This window comes from Eumetopias jubatus, unplaced genomic scaffold (assembly GCF_037043125.1).
Source record: "Eumetopias jubatus isolate StellerSeaLion01/CBP00866 unplaced genomic scaffold, mEumJub1_p1.0 scaffold_14, whole genome shotgun sequence".
NCBI classification, from domain to species: domain Eukaryota; kingdom Metazoa; phylum Chordata; class Mammalia; order Carnivora; family Otariidae; genus Eumetopias; species Eumetopias jubatus.
The window spans coordinates 103,879,776-103,901,691 of record NW_028274820.1 but is presented as its reverse complement, the minus strand read 5'-3'; the positions used below and the strand labels follow the sequence as shown (position 1 = coordinate 103,901,691).

Below are 21,916 nucleotides of genomic sequence, written 5' to 3'. Positions count from 1 at the left end.
GTATTTACTTAGAAACTTAGGATCATCTCTTCTTCCTAAGCTTACTTCTCTGTGATGAAGTCTTTCACAGTTTTCTATAACCTGGAGCAGGTATCCTAGACGCAGATTCCTCCAGTGGCCAGCCAGCTGAAATAAATGATTGCGCTGAGCCTAGGGTATAGAGTGCATACCCCGTCTAAAGGGGGCAGCAGCTAGTCAGCTACAGAACCACACAACCAGGCAAGAAATGAGCCATGTCTGTCCGTTTTCAAGAGAAGCTACAGTTGTGTATTTTTATCTGAAGTCTCCCATTTTTGAAATCTTGGAAACGAATTTAAAAATTTCTAAACATTGCGAGAGGCAAACAAACACTTCTGCGGACCACTGGTTTGCAACCTCTAACTCAAGGCATATTTATTTCCCATTCACAGAATCTTTTACCCCTTTTGGTCCAAGCTGAATTTCCAATTGCATAGGCTGAGCTGCCATGAGGATGTCTTTATCCTCGGGTAAAGCCACCCACCCTCCTCCCCAAAAGAAGTAAAGAGGTTGCCTGCTCTTTTCTTCCAGTCCAGGAAATGTAATACCATCTGAGAAATAAAATTGTGCCAAGACATTTTGGTGGAGAATTAGAAAAATCCTCCTGCAAGGAATTATACATAAAGTGTTTAGGCAAAACAGTAACTCCATTTATAAAGCTAATTAATTTCCCAAATCTATTCCAAAAGAATTTTCTAGCAAGGGATACAAAAAAGAAACAATTAAGGCAGAATGTTTCTAATTTTCATATTTAGAGAAACGGAAGGAGTTAGCATCTCAAAACACTCATTTTAAGAAACAGTTTTAAAACCCTTTGTTAAAGGAGTGAAAATAGACCCCAAAGTAGCAAGATGATAGTTTTAGTATTGCACTTTGTTTAAATTTTAAAACTCCATTTTTACTTATTAAACAGTTTTTTTTTTAAGATTTTATTTATTTATCTGAGAGAGAGAGAAAGAGAGAGAGCACAAGAGGGAAGAGGGTCAGAGGGAGAAGCAGACTCCCTGCTGAGCAGGGAGCCCGATGTGGGACTCGATCCCGGGACTTGATCCTGGGACTCGATCCTGGGACTCCAGGATCATGACCTGAGCGGAAGGCAGTCGCTTAACCAACTGAGCCACCCAGGCGCCCACTCCATTTTTACTTATTAATATAATATATATAATGGCTAAATTCCAGCATGCAATTTTTGTCTAAAGATATGCAGTTCGATCTTATGTTTTGAGTGTTGACTTTCTGTTACTAACAATCTTGTGGTTTATTTGTTGAAGAAAACCAGTTGTGGTTTTATTGTCTTTTTAGTGAGTATTAATTAGCATTAAAAGGAGAACAAAAAAGAAAACATCTTTCAGTGGGAATTGATAACAAAACTTTTGTAATAAGAAAAGATACTACTTTTTATTACCTGCCCAATAAGGGCTATGAGGTTCTAACACTGTTGGGTTACCAACTGGTCAAAATAGAGAATACTCAATTTGGAAAATTAGCTGGCAGTAAGGAATTTCCTATAACAAAACACACAAAAAAGGTCTTTTTTGCTTTGTTCGATTTTAATTCATATAAAAAGGCTGGACATCTATCCCAACCTTTTATTGGTAATACTATATTATAGAGTAATAAATACGGTACTTCAAGTATTATAATCCTATGGCTAATTAACGAGTAAGCTCTTGTTTATGTTGAATTTAAAGAACATTTTACTTTATCCAGTTTTTTCTTGATGACCATGTTTCTTGTAAATGTAAAAAAATGGTATTTGTATACTCCGTACATAGATGATACAGTATATTGTTTTCTTCTCCAACTGGTAGCTAAAATGCATTTAATTAAAAGCTAGACTTTCAAAGGAAATAAAATTTTACTGATGAAATATGCATTTGGTAAAGTAATAAAAACGTTTGGGCACAATGCTTTCCATATAGACACATGCAAATGTTTAAGCAGAATGCTTGCATATATTTAAGAAATACTGTATTTGTTTAAAGAAATATTTGAATGAAAATGAAATGTTTTTATTCCATTTCACTGTAGTATTGCAAAGAAACACTTCAAATAATTACTAAGTCAGTAATTTAAATTTTGCGTTCAAATTTTAGCATTTTTAATCTACATTTTACCCTGGTTTTATACAATCTGGCAGTAGAGGAGGAGTTGGTCATTGTTACTTAAAACAATGCATCACCTAGTTCTGGGGGAAATTAACCTAATTTGAATGGCCAAGGAGTAAAAATTAAACAAAGCATTATATTTACTGTCCATTCAATGCAAAAGTTCTAAGTAAATCTGCATTGCGAAATAATGAAGAACAGAATCGATCCATTAACGTAAGTATTGGTAATTAGAGACTGCATCAACATCCATTTTGAAGAACTTAAAAAAGCGGATACAGCTCTATTAAGGATCCATATTGAAGAGAAATGGACGTATGGTCTAAGCAGAAGTGCAAGGGCATAAATCCCACATGGTGATGTTGGAGCAAATTTATAATCCCCGGGACTTGTATAGTGCTGACTTCTAATTGAGGCTTTTATTTCCTTTCATTCGCCTGGAAACAATTCGAGAACTACGTGTCCGAGCTCAAGCAGGGAGAAGTGTCCGAATGACGACAAGGGCCGGACAGACGGGAGAGCTTCCCCCTTCCACCCGCTACACCAGGGACACAAAGCGCCGCCCCCGCCACCCCGGGCCCGCCCGCTGCCAGCCGCCTGCTCTCTCCCCCGCGGGGGCAGGTGACCGGGCGGCGGCGAGGCGGCGGGGGCGGCGCGGGGCGGGGCGGCTCCGTGCACACCGCCGCGGGGCCGGGCTCGGGCCGCATCCCCCCGCCCACCCTACCCCCCGCACGGCTCCGACCGCGGCGCGCCGGCTCCTTCCGCCCGCGGCTCCTTCCGCGCCAAGTAGTGCGTCGGGCGACGGCTTCCGCAAACGCGGGCCCGCGGGGACCGCGCAACTGTCCCCAGCGGGCGAGCAGCGGCGTGAGGAGTTCTCAACTTCGGAGGGCCGCCCGGCGGGCCCTGTTTTCAGCTGCGGCGCCGCGGTGGGCCCGGCTGTCTCAAGCAGAGCCCGGGCAGAGGAGCGCCTGGGAGCAGTGGGAGAACGAGCGGCCGCCACAGGGCCGGGGAGGCAGGTGCCCCGGCGCCCGCCCCGCCCCGCCCCCAGCGCCAGCAGGAAGAGGAAGCCGCCGGGCCGGGCCCGCGGGCCACCCGCCGGGCCTCGCAGGGCGGGAGCGCCCTGGCTCGGGGAGGCGCGTGACCTAGTTCGCCCCAAAGTGGATTTGACAGGTTGTCAGCACGGCTCCCCGCCCCCACCGCCTTCCGGGTCCCTCTCCCCAGGCGTCGGTCCCCACGGCCACCCGCGTCCCCGGCTCAGCCTCTCATTGGCCCTTTCGCCGCCTGGCGCCCCGCCCCTACTCGAACTCGTGTTTCCATTGGCCTCGAGCCGCCCGACGCCCCGCCTCCGCCTCTACTTCAACCCCATTGGCCTTAAACCGGCCGGCGCCCCGCCCCTACCTCTGTCTGCCCCCCCCATTGGCCTCAAGTCTACTGGCGCCCCGCCCCCTCCTCCACTCGGCCCCCCCTCCAATTTTGGCCTCGAGCCTCCCGGCGCCCCGCCCCGCCCCGTCCCGGGTCGCCCTCCCATTGGCCTCCCGCCCGGCGCCCCACCCCCTCCCAGCGGCCCCTCCTGAGGAGGCAGCCCCCGCTGGCCTCTGGGCGCGACGTCAGTCCACGGTCCTCCGTGGCCGGCCTCCCTCGTCCTCCCGAGCCCTGCTCGGGTCCCTCGCCTCTTCTCCACTCCCAGCATTCCCTACCTCCCCTCCGCCGCCCCGGGAGCCGAGCCCCGCGGCGCGCCCGCTCCGCTGCTCCGCCTACCCCTGGGGCTCCGCGCCCTGCGCTGCCCGCTCGCTCGCCTCCTGCCCCTTTCCACCTCTTGGCGTCACTCCGCTGCACCTTTCTCCCCGAATTGGAGGCAGACAACGTCTTCCCCAGGTTTCCTCCCGGTGTCCATCTGTAAGGTCTTCAGCGCGGGTCCCTTTCCCCGCCCCACTCTTCAATTACGCCCCCTCCCTCCCAGCCCCGCCCCCCGCCCGCGAAGCCGGCCCTGGGGGACCGTCCGGTGCTGCGGGGCGGAGGGCTGGCGCCGACGCGATGAATGTTAGTATTAAGGTGGTATTGCTTTGAGTCTTTGAAACGGAAAATGAGCCGGAATTCCCAGATCCACCCAGACCCAGGATGGAGATTGAGTTCTCACAAGGGCCCGAGTTGAGACTGCAATGACAGCGTTGATTATCCCGACAGTATAATACGTTTTTCCCCAGGGGGTACTCACATCGATTGTTCACGCAGTATGCTAACAATTTAAATTTTGTGTTTCTTCTAAAATTTGGGCTAGTTTTGTAAGTGTCCGCTTTTGACTTTAAGGATAAATTGATAATGCTGAGATTTGGAAGTAATCCCTACACAAGTCTTTTGGCTTCAAACCCTTGATTGTTTAAATGAGGAGACTCAAGTAGCTTTCCCAAGGCCATTGCAGTGGGAGATCTCAAACTTCAACCCAGGTCAGACACCAGAGGTCCATTGGGAGAGTCCATCATGGCTCATTAATATACACAGAAGAATGGCAGACTGGTATTTCCAGCTGCATTGGCACTGCACAAAGCCCCCACCTGCCACCTCCTCCAAGGCCCTGCCCTATGGGGTCCTGGCTGCCTCTCCAGCTTGAGCTTACTACACTCCAGGCACACTGCCCATCTTTCTGCCAAGCACTTTTTGCCACAGGGCCTTTGCACTTGCTGTTGTCTCCTGACTTAGCTAGATTAGCTTTTCTTCAGACTCACATGGCTTAGCTCATGTGTCACTCTAGGGAGACATTTCTGACAGCATAGCTCAAGTATGGCCCCTCCCACCTGACTATCACCCTGTTATTTCCTGCAGAGCATGAGCAGGGTTTGAAATCATCTTGTTTATTTACTTGTTATGGTCTGTTCCCCTTCAGCTGCCCTTCACCATTAGGATGTGAGCACATCTCTAGGACATAAGGTAGGTACTTAAATCCTTGATGAATAAATGAATGCTGTTGTCTGTGATCAAATGGACTAACCAAACTGTCCATGTCTGATTCTGCCAAAATTGTGTAGACAACCCTTGTATGCAAGAGTTGGAAAAATAGGTATTCTGTTTGTAAATGTTTTGTGTTTCTTTAATTTGTGTGTGCTTTATTTCTGGCTATTCTTTGACAAGGTGAGTGAGAAACAGGGCCTTTTGCCCATCTCTTTTCTAGCCGTTCATAGTATGTCCTCACTGCCTTGCCCTCACCCTGACCCCAGGTAGGCAGATAATTGGCAGGCAACGCCTTCTTCCTTTGGGGCAGTCCCAGAGGCTCTTTGCTTTACAGAAGGTTGAGGTGGGGGAAGGGAAAGATTTCTGGTTCAGTGTTACCATTGAGCTCAGCTGGGGCCCTGTCATCTTTCTGTCTTAGGCAGGAAAGCAGAATAGAAGGAAGCCCCTTCTAGTTTCTCCTTTCTCCCCTTCAAACGTACTTCTTTGGTCTGTTCAGCAGCTACAACTCTGATTCATTTTCTCAAGAATCTCTGCACTGGAGTGCCTTCTGTACTTCCTGAGGCCAGGAGAACCCTGGGTCCATTGGTGGAGAGTTGAAATGTAATCCTCAACTCCCCAAACATGCAGTGCGAGCCTGGCTACGTCTAGTAACTCTCTGGGTCTCAATGACCTCATCTGTCTTTGTTTGTGTTGATTGTTCAGTTTTAGGGATATAGACATGTCAGATTTTAGCTGCTAAAAACTATTGGCCCAAGCAAGAATCCTGTGGCTTCCTCTTGGGACCATAGAAAGGCTGCCAGAAGCAATAAAGACAGTGCTTCCTGATTTATATCCGGTAGGGGAGAGTACACCTCCGTTCCTGCATCCAGGCCAGAATCTTCGAGTTCACCCTGGTTGGACCGTTTGGGCCTGGGCCCAGCCCTAGACCAGTGACTGTCACCTGGAGAACAGAAAATGTTGATCAGGTTAAACGAACAGGAGCATATTCTTAGAGCAGGGGTGGTGTCAGCTCCTGATAAGTGTGTGTGGAACTGAAATCTACTTTCAGATGGGTAGAACTCCGAGGGTGGATGATGGGCAGGTCTTCATCAGTGCCCCGTAAGTCATTAGCACAGGGCATGGCAGATGGGGACAGCTAATCAATGTTAGCCGGTCTTGGTTTTTTTCTTTTTTTAAGATTTTTTTATTTATTTGAGAGAGAGAATGAGAGAGAGAGCATGAGAGGGGGGAGGATCAGAGGGAGAAGCAGACTCCCCACCGAGCAGGGAGCCTGATGCGGGACTCGATCCCGTGACTCCAGGATCATGACCTGAGCCGAAGGCAGTCGCTTAACCAACTGAGCCACCCAGGCGTCCGCTGGTCTTGTTGTCAGCAAAGAAAACATGGTGTGGGAGAATTAGCCTGGCACCAAAAGGCATTCATCTCATATCTCTAATCTACCCCTAACCACTAGCTTTGCAATTTCAGACAAATCATGAAAATAATACCATTTTCAAAGGAGACGAGGACTCAGAGGTCATAGGATTCAAGTCTTCATTGGACGGACTTGGAAATTGACACCCACAGAGGTTAGTCTGTGTCTCAGTTTCTTCCTCTGTGAAGTGGGGCTGATGATACTAGTCCTATCTACAGTCACAGTTACCACACGGCTCAAATGAGATAATGTTTACTAGGAAAGGTTTGAGAAAGTAACAGAAATGCTATTCTTATGCAAGGCTGTTTTAATTATTATTCATTTAGTAGTAAAGCCTTACTAAAAGGAGAAAGGTCTTCGGGATAAGCTTCGTTGACTCCTGGAAATGAATAATAACACACGGGAAAGAGGAAAGTGTGTGTGTGGTGGTGGGGGGGTGTTGTGCGTGCTCACAGTTGCACGCACACACACTTGTTTGGTAGTTGGGAGGGTGTCAGGCTGCAGTCCAGGTGGGACCTGAGCTATGCCAATTAGGGAGTGGTGTGGGGAGCGGCTCTTAGGTGGAGGTAGGGTGTGGTAGCTGGTTATTAAATTGAAGTTCTCTGGCCTTGAGTGACTTTTCAGAAGAGGAGAGTCACTCACTTGGAAGGACAAGTCTAGTGCAAGGAAGAGGCAATCTGTCACAGAGTAATCCTGTATTTATGTCTTACCATCCTGTGTTACTTCAGTTCCTCTGCAAAGTAGATGCCAAGACAGGATTGTCATGCAAGAGATTTATAGAAGGAAATATCTATGAGGGAAGAAAGGGGAGAGGTTTGGAGAAGGCAGGGAGCTCTGAGCCCGGTGTAGGGGAGGCAGAGGAGGGAGAGTGGGTAGGAAGGTCCCTGACTGCAATGTAGCTCAGAGATGGCTTTGGCCAGGCTGACCAGAGTGCTGGAGCCCATGTTCCCTTCCCAAGATTGAGGCGCTGGGTTCAGAGACCAGCAGCTGAGGGGCTTCACCAGTTGGCCTCCCTGCAGCAGGAGATCTAAGGGGTATTTTTACAGTCCCATATTAGCCAAGTTTGCCTGATTAAGAGTCCTTGCTGGTTGACCAAACTGAAATCTTGTTTCTGGGTAGTTATGTTTTTCTAGATTTTATGTTTAAGTAATCTCTCTACCCAATGTGGGGGCTTGAACTTAAAATCCCAAGATCAAGAGTCACATGCTCCGCTCACTGATCCAGCCAGGTGCAAGACCATCAGGTGGGATTGCCTGCGGCGGCTGGTAGCTCGGGGCCCTTCCAGAAGGAGAGGACGGCTGGGTCACCGGGCCTTAGGCCCGTGAGCCGACGCTCACGCACACAAGCACCCTCGCCCGGAGACTCCTGCTTCTGTGGCCTGTCCATGGGACATGAGGAGCTGACCCTGTCCACAGTCACCTCTGAAGTGTTTAAGGAGATGAATAAAGGCTTGTGAAAGAAGCTGCCAGAGAAGCGGGAGGCCTGGGTGGGGCCTCATCCCGCCGCTCACCCAAGCCCCGGGTCTTGTAGCCCATTATAAGTAAAACTGCCCTGATTTCCTCATTTAAAAAAAAAAAAAAGCAACTGTAGAATAAAAGGCAAACAGGATTAATTACTGTAATGAGACCAGTAGAAGTTGATGAAAAAAGTAGAAAGCACAGGCATAGAAATAAAAAAATAAATAAATGGGTGAGAAGTAGATGAAATGAACCAGTGGAGAAAAAACACAGAAAATAAGGGGGGAGGAAAGCAATTATACCTAATGACTTTGTAATATAATAGAAAATGAAGTAAACTGTAATGAAAAGGACGATAGGAATATTTTCTCTGACTAAATATTTTTTACATTAATACTTCTATATCATTAACGACATTCTCATTCTCTACTACACTGTGCTGGGGCACCTGGGTGGTTCAGTTGGTTAAGCGTGGTTTGCTGGGTTTCAGCTCAGGTCAGGATCTCGGGTCTTGGGATCAAGCTCTGTGTCAGGCTCTGCCCTCAGTGTGGAGTCTGCTTCAGATTCTCTCCCTCTCCCTCCTGCTCACTCGCTCTCTCTTAAAAAAAAAAAAATCTACATAGTCCATATCATATCATAGGACAAAGTAAAATGTATGCAAAACTCAGAAAGCTTAACTTGTGACAGTAGCTTTAGCATACCAATCTCTGTGGATGGTACCTTTATGCTGTGATAATGGGACATCTGAATTAAGACTTTACATTTTTTTTTAAAGATTTTACTTATTCATTTGACAGAAAGAGCACCAGTGGGGGGAGGGGCAGAGGCAGAGGGAGAAGCAGACTCCCCGCTGAGCAGGGAGCCTGATGTAGGGCTGGATCCCAGAACCGTGGGATCATGGTTTGAGCTGAAGGCAGACACCCAACCGACTGAGCCACCGAGGCACCCCAAGACTTTAAATTTCAATAAAGGACTTTTACAACTCAAGAGCCCCCTGGAAAATCAGATTAAAAAATAAGTCTAAATAGACATTTCTCTGAAGAAGACATACAAATGGCCAACAGACACATAAAAAGATGCTCAGCTGTGAATTGTACAAGACTGTTGAATCACAGATCTGTACCTCTGAAACAAATAATGCAAAATATGTTAAGAAAAAAAAAAGAAGAAGATAGCAGGAGGAGAAGAATGAAGGGGAGTAAGTCGGAGGGCGAGACGAACCATTAGAGACAATGGACTCTGAAAAACAAACTGAGGGTTCTGGAGGGGAGGGGGGTGGGGGGATGGGTTAGCCTGGTGATGGGTATTAAAGAGGGCACGTTCTGCGTGGAACAGTGGGTGTTATGTACAAACAATGAATCATGGAACACTACATCAAAAACTAATGATGTATGGTGATTAACATAACAATAAAAAATTTAAAAAAAAGATGCTCAACATCGCTCATCTTCAGGAAAATGCAAATCAAAACTGCAGTGAGTTATCACCTCACCTGTCAGAATGACTGTGATCAAAAAGACAATTACAAGTGTTGGCGAGGATGTGGAGGAGAAAAAGAGAACCCTTGTGCACTGTTGGTGAGAATGCACATTGGCGCAGCCACTATAGAAACTGTGGAGGTTCCTCAAAAAATTTAAAATAGGGGCACCTGGGTGGCTCAGTTGTTAAGTGTCTGCCTTGGGCTCAGGTCATGGTCCCAGGGTCCTGGGATCAAGCCCCACATCAGGCTCTCTGCTCGGCGGGAAGCCTGCTTCTCCCTCTCCCACTCCCCCTTTCTTCTCTCATGGTTTTTCTCTCTGTCAAATAAATAAAATCTTTTTTTAAAAAATTAAAAATAGAACTACCATCTGATCCAGCAATTTAACTTCTGGGTAGTTATGCAAAGAAAATGAAATCACTATCTCAAAAAGCTATCTATACCCCCATGTTCACTGCAGCATTGTTTATAATAGCCAAGATATGAAAACAACTTAAGGCCATTGATGGATGAGTGGATAAAGAAAATGTAATAATATGTATAGTTATGAATATAAATATATAGAATGGGATATTATTCAGTCAAAAAAAAGGAAATTCTACCTTTGCGGCAACATTGATATACCTTGAGAACATTGCGCTAAGTGAAGTCAGATAGACAAATACTGTATGATCTCACTTGTGGAATCTTAAAAACAAAACAAAACAAAAACTCATACATAGAACAGATTGGTGGTTGTCAGAGGATGGCAGGGGATAAAGGGGTGGGTGAAATGGGTGAAGTTGGTTAAAAGGTACAAACTTCCATTTATAAATAACTCCTGGGGGTGTCATGTACAGTATGGTGACTACAGTTAGTAATACTGTACCATGTTTTTGAAAGTTGCTAAGGGAGGAGCGCCTGGGTGGCTCAGTCAGTTAAGCATCCAACTTGATTTTGGCTCAGGTCATAATCTCAGGGTGGTGAGATTGAGCCCTGTGTTGGGCTCCTTGCTGGGTCTGGAGCCTGCTTAAGATTCTCTCTCCTTCGACCCCTCCTGCCCACACTCTCTCCCTTTAAAAAAAAAAAAAATTGCTAAGGGAGTAGATCTAGTTCTAGCCATAAGTCCTAAGAAAAAAAAATTGTAACTGTGAGTAGATCGAGTTCTAGTCATAAGAAAAAAAATTGTAGCTGTGAGGTGATGGATGTTAACTTATTAGGGTAAACATTTCTATCATACATAGATAGATAGACATAGATTTGTAATATTATGTTGTATACCTAAAATGAATACAATGTTATATGTCAGATACATCTCCATTTAAAAAAAAAATTTTAGGGCGCCTGGGTGGCTCCGTTGTTGAGCGTCTGCCTTCGGCTCAGGTCGTGATCCCAGGGTCCTGGGATGGAGTTCCGCATCGGGCTCCCTGCTCCGCGGGAAGCCTGCTTCTCCCTCTCCCACTCCCCCTGCTTGTGTTCCTGCTCTCGCTGTGTCTCTCTCTGTCAAATAAATAAAATCTTTAAAAAATAAATAAATAAAATAAAAATAAAAATTTAAATTCCAGGGATGCCTGGGTGGCTCAGTCAGTTAAGCATCTGCCTTTGGCTCAGGTCATGATCCCAGGGTCCTGGGGGATCAAGTCCCCCATTGGGCTCCTTGCTCAGCGGGGAACCTGCTTCTCCCTCTGCCTGCTGCACCCCCTGCTTATAATATCTGTGTCTCTCTCTCTCTCTCTGACAAGTAAATAAAATCTTTTAAAAAATTAAATTCCGGGCGCCTGGGTGGCTCAGTTGGTTAAGTGACTGCCTTCGGCTCAGGTCATGATCCTGGAGTCCCGGGATCGGGTCCCGCATCCGGCTCCCTGCTCAGTGGGGGGTCTGCTTCTCCCTCTGACCTTCTTCCCTCTCATGCTCTCTCTCTACCATTCTCTCTCTCTCTCTCAATAAATAAATAAAAATCTTTAAAAAAAATTAAATTCCAATAACATCTGAGTATATTTTGAAATGTTTTCTCTTTAGTTTCAGGAATTAAGGCATGTGCAGATTCTTCTCAAAATCTAATGTAAAAAATATCACAAGCAACTTTGGAAATTATTTTTCTCATGAAACAATATTGCAATAGATTATTATACCTTTTGTAAATAAATCACATTAATAAAATTGAAACGGGTTTTTTATCACAACAAATGCAGGAATAAGGGGCGCCTGGGTGATTCAGTCAGTTGAACGCTAGATTCTTGGTTTCAGCTCAGGTCATGATCTCATGGTTGTGAGATCGAGTCCTGCATAGGGCTCCATGTTCATCATGGAGTCGACTTGTAATTCTCTCCCTCTCCCCCTCACCCCTGTTCACTTGCTCACTCTCTCAAATAAATATATAATAAAATCTTTTTAAAAATGTATTAATGAAATGTGAACCATGTAATATTTTGCATCTAAACAGGGAAGACTGAGATTGGCTGACAGATCTCATCTTTTCTGGAGGGGAAAACTTGTTCAGAGCTTGGTTGCCTCCCAAGAGAGTAAGCTCCGGTAAGCACCCAGAGTAGGGGCCTCTGCAAAGATGGGGTTCTTTTTTTTTTTTTAAGATTTTATTTATTTATTTATTTGACAGAGAGAGAGAGAGACAGCGAGAGCAGGAACACAAGCAGGGGGAGTGGGAGAGGGAGAAGCAGGCTTCCCGCCGAGCAGGGAGCCCAATGTGGGACTCGATCCCAGGACCCTGGGATCATGACCCGAGCCAAAGGCAGACGCCTAATGACTGAGCCACCCAGGCGCCCAAATATGGGGTTCTGAAGTGTGGACATAGGAGTCAGAATACACAGGTATTAAGATGTTTAAAAAGATTAATGACAGTCTGGATATGAAAACATCTTTTTTTTTTAAGATTTTGTGCTCGCTTCGGCAGCACATATACTAAAAATTGGAATGATACAGAGAAGATTAGCATGGCCCCTGTGCAAGGATGACACGCAAATTCGTGAAGCATTCCATATTTTTAATAAATAAATAAAATCTTAAAAAAAAGATTTTATTTATTTGTCTGAGAGAAAGCGCACACAAGCAGGGGGAGTGGCAGAGGGTGGAGAAGAAGGCTCCCCACTGAGCCGGGAGCCCAATGGGGGACTCGACCTGGGATCATGACCTGGGGACTCGACCTGGGATCACGACCTGAGCCGAAGGCAGCCACTTAATCGATTGAGCCACCCAGGCGCCCCTGAAAATGTTTTTCATTGTGAGTTCAGTAAAGTTTAGAAAGGCTATCTTCCCTAAACTCACTGGGATCTACTTTTCATATCTGATGCCTCCAGTGAGTTAAAAGAAAACTTGTTGAGAGCCATTTTTTTTTCTCCAACAGATTTATTTTGAAAGGAATGGATTTTGAGGAGAAAAAACATGGGGTAGAGGTATGGAATAGAAAATAAATACAAATGTAAGCTGTTTTGCTAGTTGTTTTATAACCACAAAAAATTTGTACAGAGACTGCCCTGTACAAAACACCACAATAAAGGTTCAAAGATCGAGGTGTTCCCCTAAGCAAGGCTGAAGAATTTAGGCTGCAGTCCTTGGTTTTGGATGATCACTAGGTGTGTGACATAGTCCATGCTTTTAATCAGATTTGAACAGAAGAATGGCCACTTGGCCCAGGTAGAAGTAGATGAAGTGTTTGGTTTCATGTGTCACATAACTACCAAATTTCCTCCCCACAATGCAGTGCCAAGCGGTGTTGTACTTCTCATCAAACTCCTTTTTAATATGGGCTGCAATGTCCTTCTCTACGTTATATTTCTCCAACGCCTGAGTCGCACACCCCACTGAGTCCTGTTGCATCTCCTCCGACATATCAGTGTTTTTGATCACAGCCTTTCGGTGGCACATGGTTATCAAGGAGCAGGGGGCGGCCAACTGCAATGGTCTCCTGGGGGAGGGGCTGGCGACACTCAGACCCAGTGGGAGCTACCGTCGCTACCGAAGCCATGGTGCATCTGTAGAGAGCCATTTTAAAAAAAACTTGTATAATGAATAAAACCGCATCTTTTTTCTTAAAGATTCATTTATTTATTTTGAGAGAGTGAGAATGAGAGAGAGAGAGAGTACATGAGAGCGGGGAGGGCCAGAGGTATAAGCTGGCCCCTCGCCGAGCAGGGAGCCCAATGTGGGACTCGATCCCGGGACTCCAGGATCATGACCTGAGCCGAAGGCAGTTGCTTAACCAACTGAGCCACCCAGGTGCCCTAAAACCGCATCTTGAATATGTGCCACATTACAGAAAGATTAGCATTGTTTTGCTAACCAGCATCTAGTCTCTCTTAATTAGCTCTGCAATAACCAACATCTAGTTCCCTTGGTAATGCATGCAGGACAGTGTCTGAATTCCTTACTCAGTCTTTACATTTGTAGAGAATTTGAACTTTCAAGCCCTGAACTCAACGTATAGGAAGCATGTGTAGATGTCTTTCTGTAATTAAATGATTTTAATACTTCTTTTCCCACTTGTTTTCTGCCTAATGGTAGAATAATTAATCTAGTTAATTCCAGGTAAATTTGGTCCCTTCACATTTCTCCTCGGTCATTCCAGACCTCAACCATGTCAATTCTTCATCTCCTTCTTGGGAGGAGAGCACCTGACTGCTCTCAGATTCTCTTGCCCTTTCTTCCTGCCACCGCCTACAGGCATTTTTGCTCTATCCCATTGGCACACGGAACTCCTCTGGGGCTCCAGGGTTCCTGATTGTAAGCAGAGAATCTCCTCTGTTCTCAGACCCCCAAACTGTCCTGGAGATTCTATTGTCCGGTCCCTCGTTTTTCAGTTCTTAGAACCCATTGGGAGGTGAGCCCCTTAGACATCTTGCCAACATTTCCCTCGTTCCCACCCAGCCTCTTCCTCTCCCTCCCCAGTTAGGAAGGGGATCTATAGTATATGAAGGGGGTGGGGGTTGATGTTGTGGGAGAAAAGTGAGCTATTTTTGGAATCAGGCATTCTGAGATCCGTGCCTACTGCAGGTTTCGACATTTTAGCACTACAAGGACAATTTTCCCTGGCATAATTATCTTAATCAGGTAACTGAGTATGAGGGGGATTTTTCCGTATATCACAGCAGGAAGTAGCCCATCAGTTAATTTTTTTTTTTTGTAGACCCAACATCACCAAATAATTTATTTGGAATCAGAATTAAAAGAACACTTGACAGCTGAGAAATGTATGTTTATTCTGATACAGTTGTACAACTAATCTAGGACAAGTTACCAAATAAATTTTACATTCTTTCTTCAGGACTGGGGTTTTTCGATGACTTCAAATTTAGGATCTTCAGATTTGAAGTCCGGGAACGTATTCATGTCTGCTTTACCATACATTTGCTTAAGCTTAAAAAGCTCCCTCTCTAGGTCTTGCTGGTACTCTGGGCCAATATCAGCGGGTCCTCCAGGTGCCTGTCACTTAGTTCTGTATTCTCTAATCTTGTCCACGAAGAGTTTCTGTACAGGATCAAGTTCCTTATTAAATGCCACTGCTGTAACACCAATGTTCCTCCTCAAATGAACTGAGACTGCAGACCGAATGAGAGAGGAGAACCTGAAGAGCCTCCGAAGAATCATGGTGATTCTCTTACTTGCACTCAGTCCCGAGCTGCCAGAGCCTCCACAGCCGCGACCGTTCTCCATCAGTTAATTCTTAACAGTGTCACTCACAACCCTCACATTCACGGTGAAGGGTCATCAACCATTGGTCCCTGTTCTAGAAAGGCTCAAGCAGAAATGGAAGTGGTCATGGGGGTGTGAACATGTGCAATTTACATCAGTCCAGCTGATAGGGTCCAAGCAAATCTTAAAACTAGTTTTGCTTAGGGCGCCTGGGTGGCTCGGATGGTTGGGCGTCTGCCTTCAGCTCGGGTCATGATCCCAGAGTCCTGGGATCGAGTCCCGCATCAGGCTCCCTGCTCCTTGGGAGCCTGCTTCTCCCTCTGCCTCTCTCTCTCTCTCTCTGTCTCTCATGAATAAATAAATAAAATCTTTAAAAAAAAAAAACTAGTTTTGCTTAGGGGGCGCCTCGGTGGTGCAGTTGGTTAAGCATCCAGCTTTGGGTTTGGCTTGGATCATGATCTCGAGGTACTGGGATTGAGCCCCACGTCAGGCTCCGCACTCAGCGTGGAATCTGCTTGGGATTTTCTCTCCCTCTCTCTCTGCCTCGCCCACCCGTGCCTGTGCTCTCTCTCAAATAAATAAATTTAAAACAAACAAACAAATCCAGTTTTGCTTATTTACAAATGAAATTGTCGGGTCCCTGAGCTTTCATATTCTCTTTTCTCCCCATTCAGATGTCCCAGTTTTGGTGTTTTGGGGTTTTTTCTCTTTAATCTTACCTTTCTCTCTCTCTTGGCTTCTGCACTTAAGCGACCTCGGACTTGTAGGCCAAGAAGGTAGAGCTTCTGTCATAAGGGCTGGCCTCAGAAGGGACTCTTGGGAAGAGGTTCATACAGACAAAGGAGTGAAACAAACTACTGGCAACACTTTCCTGTTGTTTTGATCTTTTCGCAGTTTGGAATCAATGGCTTTTTTTTTTTTTTTTTTTTTTTTTGTCTTTAGGACTCCGGTATTTTTGTAGGTTCCAATCTTGGGTCCGTGCTCTCTAGTGCCCAAATGGATGGAGCATTTCTCATGACTCAGCCCCCTAGCCTCCACTGCCCCAACCTAGGCACTCATGTCTCTCATTCCCCAGGACTCAGAGTTCTCATTTTCCTTTCCTCTTTTCTCTGGATCTTGTTTCTTTGCTCTCTGTTTGCCAGGTCAACCCAGAGTCCCATAAAACAAAGTTGCTAAACTGGAAGGAATTGGGGATGGAAGAACAGACAGTCCACCAGGAGCAAGTTCCATAAGGAACGTGCGATAGGATGTGTCGTTTCCGAAATTCAGCTGCTGCTGGAGTTGAAGAGAAGCCCATCTTGGAAGAGAAATATGTAGCCAACTTTGTGGGCCTTTGGAAAACCTGAGACCCTTGATCTTGTAACCTTGGAAGCAGGATTGGATCCAGTAAAACTGAGATCAAATGCTGGTGAACTTTTCCAAAGTCAGCAGGAGAAAAGAAATTTGTCGAGTCATATATTTTAACCCTTAAACAGAACATAAAGATATTAAGATACTCTAAGCATAATCAAGCTAGAGCTAATCTGGGTCATTGCTTAAATCCATGCTTCCCAAACTTTAATATGCACCCCATCCCTTGGGGCTCATGTTAAAGTGCAGATTCTAACATAGTAGGTCTGGGGAGTGGGGGTTAGGGCTGAGCTTCCACATTGGTGATCCATTCCTGGTTCAGGCATCACACTTTGGGCAGCAAGAGCTCAGGAGGTGGGCTGGAGAGGAGGTGTCCTCAACTGAAGCTAAGAGGAACCCAAGCACTTTGAGCTAATAGCGGACTCTCCATTCTGCTCCTCTTCCCTAAGCCTGGTCTACCAGCTGCCCCAGTGGCCACCTTCACTGTCCTATGATGTTTCCTTCCCTTCTAGAGCTGCTAATGCTTTCTCAAGAAGGGGAGAGCAAGTCTGGCTCACTCAAGGAGACTGATCTGAAGGATACTTGGCAGTTCACAGAATCGAAGAGCTGACCCACCAGTCTTGGGATAGATGGGAACCAAGGCGGTTCAGGAGCCTGAGCAGCGTGAGCTCCAGGCCCTCCCCGGCACATCCCATAAGATGCCTGAATTCTGTCTCCTCAAGCTTCAAGTTTGGGTCAGGTGTTTTTACCTTCAGAGTTCTCAGCGTATGCCAGTTGAATTTGTGTCTGCTATCCCTTTCTTTGTCCCTTGTAAGACTATCCTCGATCATTTTAACTTGTTTTTACATGTATACAAATGGTGTGTGTGTGTGTGTGTGTGTGTGTATGTCTGTCTGTCTGTCCAGGGGCAAAGGAGATGTTAATGCTGCAATATGATTTCTCCCCAAATAAATTATCAAAAAATCCCCCATATGTCAAACTTAGGACTTTTAAAATACATGATCTTACATTGTTTGGATTACATATGTGTTGGATATATAACTAAAATGTTCTCTGTGAGCAAGAGCCGTCTTTTATATATACATATATATACAATAAACAGGGCTTTTTGTCTGATTTAAAAAACACATTGTAAATTTTCAGAAGGCCTTTAAGACATACTTTCTTTGTAATCATAGGGGTTATATCTCTGAAAACATCACAGTTGAGGAATGTAAGATTGGGGTGATAAAACAACAAAGAAGAGAATGGATTTTCCTCTTCTATTTACTGTGTGACTTTGGTCAATTACTTTTTTTTGAAGCTCCTGCAACTGAGAGTTAACCAAGCTCCTTTCTTATAAGTTTGTTTTGATGACTATATAAAATGTATATAAAGTGTGTTTGGACTGCTTTAAAATATTACCTATTTCTATCATCATCACTGTTATGGAATTTGAGACTATGAGAATGATATGGAACTTGAGGGCAGGGGGGAATATGAAAGCAGTTATATTCACTAAAATATAACAATGGAGACAAAACAAGGAAAGACACATCAAGGATGTTTTATATATCTTAAATGAGAAATGAGTATGGCTCTATACATTTCCATTTCCCATCTTTTGTTCACTAACAGCTTTTCAGGATTTCACTTCTTCCAAGTTTTAAAGGAATCTTTGCACATTTGTTTTGCTTTGTTGAAGCTAATATGCCCACTGTAAGACATTTGTTTCTCGAGTCTGGTTCTCTTGCCAGATACTTAAAGTATTTTTTCTTTCTTTCTTTATTTTTTTAATGATTGTAAGAGATTGTAGCTTCCCATCACCTAGATGCTGTCCCTAGGTTCTGCTCTTTTCCCAGAGGCAGAATAACTTGGATGGTTAAAGTGGAAAAGGCTTTGGGTAGTAATGTGCTGCTTTGCTCCCAGCTCTGCTCGAAGTCCCTCTTCAGTGCCCAGGGGCATCCACCCCTAATCGTAGCCCTACCGGGGATACCCTGGTGCCAGGGGCTCCCCAGTTTTCCTCCCCTACACAGCAACCTTAGTGCACTTCTGAGGTGTGTGTTATTCCGTTACCCATGCCAAGAATTTATTTTATTTTATTTCTGCCTGCCGGTTCATTTTCCCTTTGTCTCTTTCTCTTCCTCCTTTTCTCCTCCTTCTCTGCCTTAAAGTAACATTCCCTTCTTTTCCCAAATAATCACAACAGGAATGTGCAGCTGCTCCTGTGAGCTGGAACTGACATTCTCAGATTGTGAACATGACATCTAGACAGAAATTCACATTTATTAGGATATCGTGTGGGGATAACTCAAGCAGTTGGAAAGAGATTCCTGTACTTTTTTTTTTTCATCCCCAAAGCCCAGGTACTCAGTTTAAAAATCTTTAATAGAATTGAATCCTGCTGTTATTGGAGGAAAAAAAAAATATGGAGAGAAACAGGAAATGAAAAAAGTAAAGAATCTGAAACAAGATAAATCAGTGAAAAGGACTTTTATCTTGTGGTCCTTTCTGTTGTTCTTATCTAAAGAAACTGACTCTGGACAGTACCAAACATGGAGGGAATAAACCTGGCAAACATTCTTTTTGCGGGGGATTGTGCCTTCCTTGGCAATCCCCATTTTATTGAGGATGTTGCTACTTAATTGTTTAAGGAGTTGATTTCTTCACCGGAGATGGGCGTTGCCTTGCCTTCTTAGGAACAGGATTCAAGTCCTATTGACTCATGGGACTTTTCTTGGCCAGTACGATTTCATCTACACTCACGAGCTGGAGAGCCACATCAGCTACCACTCGAAGACCTTGGGCTTTGGCTGCTAGGGTGTCCCACACCTCTTCGTCGGCCACATTTATTATCCCCTCAGCCCCCACGCCTACCAGGAAGTTCCCAGCTTGGTGGGCACCGCTCATCTCTGCCATGACCTCTGAGACCACCAAGCCTGCATTCTCTGCAAGGGTTTCAGGAAGAGACTGAAGGGCCTGTGCAAATGCTAGGAAGGCTGGGCCATTGGGCCCTTCCAATTTGCTTCCTTTTTCTGAGAGTATTTTTGCCAGAGCCATCTCTGTGGCCCCCGCTCCAGGGAGCAGTCTGGGATCCTGACACAACTGGAAATAGGCATCAATGCCATGGTAGACAGCCTGCTCTGCACCCTTTAGCCCCTCAGCGGTGGCCCCCCTGAGGACCAAGGTGAGGGCAGGGGTACCTGAACATTCCCATTCAAATACTACAGTCAAACCTTCCCCCAGCTCCTGCAGGTATACCCTCTGGCACTTTCCTGGCTTCAGGGGAGGAAGCAGATATGGCATCAAAGGTGTGCCCAACACCTCGCTCAAGTAGACCATGTCCCCCCGGGACCTGGCTTGAATCACCATGATGCCGTACCTATCAGCTTGTGTCAGTGTATTCTCATCGATGTCCCCCAATACCACCACCACATTAATGCATGCAGCTACCAGTTGGGCTACTTGCTTTTCTATCAACTGTTCATTTCCTTTCCTGAATTTAGTTAGGTCATCAGGACCAGAGAGACGGGCCGTTGCCGGAGCATTTGGGCTGGCAGGACCGAAGGCGCAGACAAAGAGAGCCACCCTGGCGCCGGTCAGCACCGTGATCACCTGCCCGCGGGGCTTCGCACACAGGGCCAGCCCCGGGAGCAGGCACGAGTCCTCCAGCCGCCCCCCTCGCAGGGTGCACACCCCCACGCGCTCGCGGCGGAAACTGCCGTCCCTCTCCTTGGTGGCCCAACACGCCTGGGCCACCAGCCTGGTCAAGCATTCCATCTGGGACGCGGTGTGGGTGTTCATCACCGAATAGAGGGCCCAAAAGGGATCTTCCAAAGGCCCCAGGGAGCGGACGGACAGGGAGGGCAGCAGGGCCAGGGTCTCCGCGGTCGCCGCGGCGTAGGCCTGGAGCAGCTGCGAGCGGGGCAGGCCGGCGCGCAGCAGGTGCTCGGCCTGCTGGAGCAGGGCTTCCGCCAGCAGAACCACGAAGGCCGCGCCGTCGCCGCTGCTCTCCGCCTGCGTGTGGGCCGCTTCGCGCAGGAGCCGCGCGGCGGGGTGCTCCAGCTCCAGGGCCCGGAGGATGGCCGCGGCGTAGCCCGTGAACACGGTGGTTCCTCTGGCGGTGACCAGGAGCTTCTGCCGGCCGTGGGGGCCGTAGCAAGGCCGGATGACTCTGGCCAAGGTCTGAGCCGCGGGCACGCTGCTCAGCAGGTGCCTCTCTTGCGCTCCCGGGCTCCTCGCGCGCTGCCTCGGCCCGGGCCCCAGCCGCTCAGGCAGCTGAGGCGGCGCCGAGGTGGCTCTGCAGGCCATCGCCGGCCGAGTGCGGGAGCCCGGCCCGCGGCCGAAGCGCTCTAGGGGCCGGGGCGGGGGCGCCCGGGCGGCTGATCTTTGACGCTTCTCAAGGGCTCGGTGGGAAAAGGAGCCGAATGTCGCCCCCGGCTCCCCGCTGGGATCTGGAGAAGTGGGCGCTCCAGGATCGGGTGCAGGGATGTATCTGCTGAGAGCTCAGCGCTCAACCACTCCCCCAGATTGAGCTGAAAGGAACGGGGCTCTTGGGGCCTCTGAAGCTCGGGGAGCTGAAACACACATGACCGTGATGAAGTCACAGAGCGGCACATGGAACCAGGGGACAGAGAATGAGGTCACAGAAGGATGCTTAGAGTTTGGGAGGCCCTGCGGGCAGGCACAAGTCAGGCCCGGTCATCTGGCAGAGGAGGGACACACGTATGCGCCAGGCCTCAGAGTTTCATTTAAACTTTGGAGACAGTGGAGAGGAAATCAAGTGAAAACACCCACCCACTTCAAATTTCTGACCAAGCCGTGGTGCCTGTGCTGTGTGTTGTAGTTTCCGAGTGGGAAGCAGGGTTTTGTTTTACTTTCTTGTGGAGGACTATGTACTACTAGCTAGGTTGTGTTATTTATCCTTTTTGGCCACCTTTTCCGTTGGTGCTGTTCATCAGGTTCTTTACGGTGTTTATTGGTCTGTTTGTCTTTCGGGTTGCAGGTGTGTGATGCTCCTCCTTCCAATGACAACGATGTCCCTGAGCTGGCAAAGGCAGGTCAAGACAAGGGAGGGAAAGATGCTGACAGCTTACAGAAAAAACGAATAGAAATGTTGGCAGCTGAGCGCAAGTGAGTAGCCTCCCAGTGGTGGGAAAGGTAGACAACCACAGGGAATGAATTTAGGCCCCCCCAGTCTTACCCTCAACTCCCAGAATTTCAGTTCCTTCCTTCCAGTAGCCCTCCTTCCCTCCCTCCCTCATTCCCTCTTTTCCTCAAATAGAGCCTACTGGGGTAATGATTGCTCCTTTTTTAGTTCAATAAATCTTTATTGAGCACCCACTATGTTCAATGGAATGAGGAATACAAAGGGACAGGAACATGGACACCAGGGAAGGGAAGAGATTTGCACCCCATGAATACAACTTCTGCAGGCATTAGACAGAGCACCAGCTGGAAGAGACAAAGATTATGATTATTAAGAGTAGGGGAGAGACCGAGCAATACCATTCATTTTCATTTGGAAAAACCCTTTTTACTTTGT

At 46.9% G+C, this 21,916-nt stretch overlaps 1 protein-coding gene, 1 long non-coding RNA gene, 1 other non-coding gene and 2 pseudogenes across 5 annotated transcripts; 2 read left to right on the top strand and 3 right to left on the bottom strand.

Annotated features, from left to right (window-relative positions):
• The first annotated feature begins 4,088 nt into the window (after nt 1-4,088).
• On the top strand, nt 4,089-21,585 carry LOC114198027 (uncharacterized). 3 transcript variants are annotated; one of them, XR_015766713.1, is made up of 4 exons: nt 4,089-4,166; nt 5,008-5,051; nt 6,540-6,640; nt 16,185-17,454. It is a non-coding gene; the product is annotated as an uncharacterized LOC114198027 (long non-coding RNA). The 3 variants fall into 3 exon arrangements; XR_003607005.2 differs by lacking the exons at nt 4,089-4,166; nt 16,185-17,454 and adding an exon at nt 21,377-21,585 and having other exon boundaries at nt 4,250-5,051; XR_003607006.2 differs by lacking the exon at nt 4,089-4,166 and having other exon boundaries at nt 4,250-5,051.
• LOC114198031 (U6 spliceosomal RNA) lies at nt 12,292-12,399 on the top strand. Its single transcript, XR_003607009.1, has one exon. It is a non-coding gene; the product is annotated as a U6 spliceosomal RNA (small nuclear RNA).
• On the bottom strand, nt 13,009-13,278 carry LOC114198026 (dynein light chain 1, cytoplasmic pseudogene; annotated as a pseudogene).
• LOC114198024 (ATP synthase peripheral stalk subunit F6, mitochondrial pseudogene) lies at nt 14,528-15,015 on the bottom strand (annotated as a pseudogene).
• CCT8L2 (chaperonin containing TCP1 subunit 8 like 2) lies at nt 19,021-20,682 on the bottom strand. The gene is given in 1 exon segment (XM_028089283.2): nt 19,021-20,682. A coding segment is annotated over 1 exon segment (1,662 nt).
• Nucleotides 21,586-21,916: the final 331 nt, after the last annotated feature.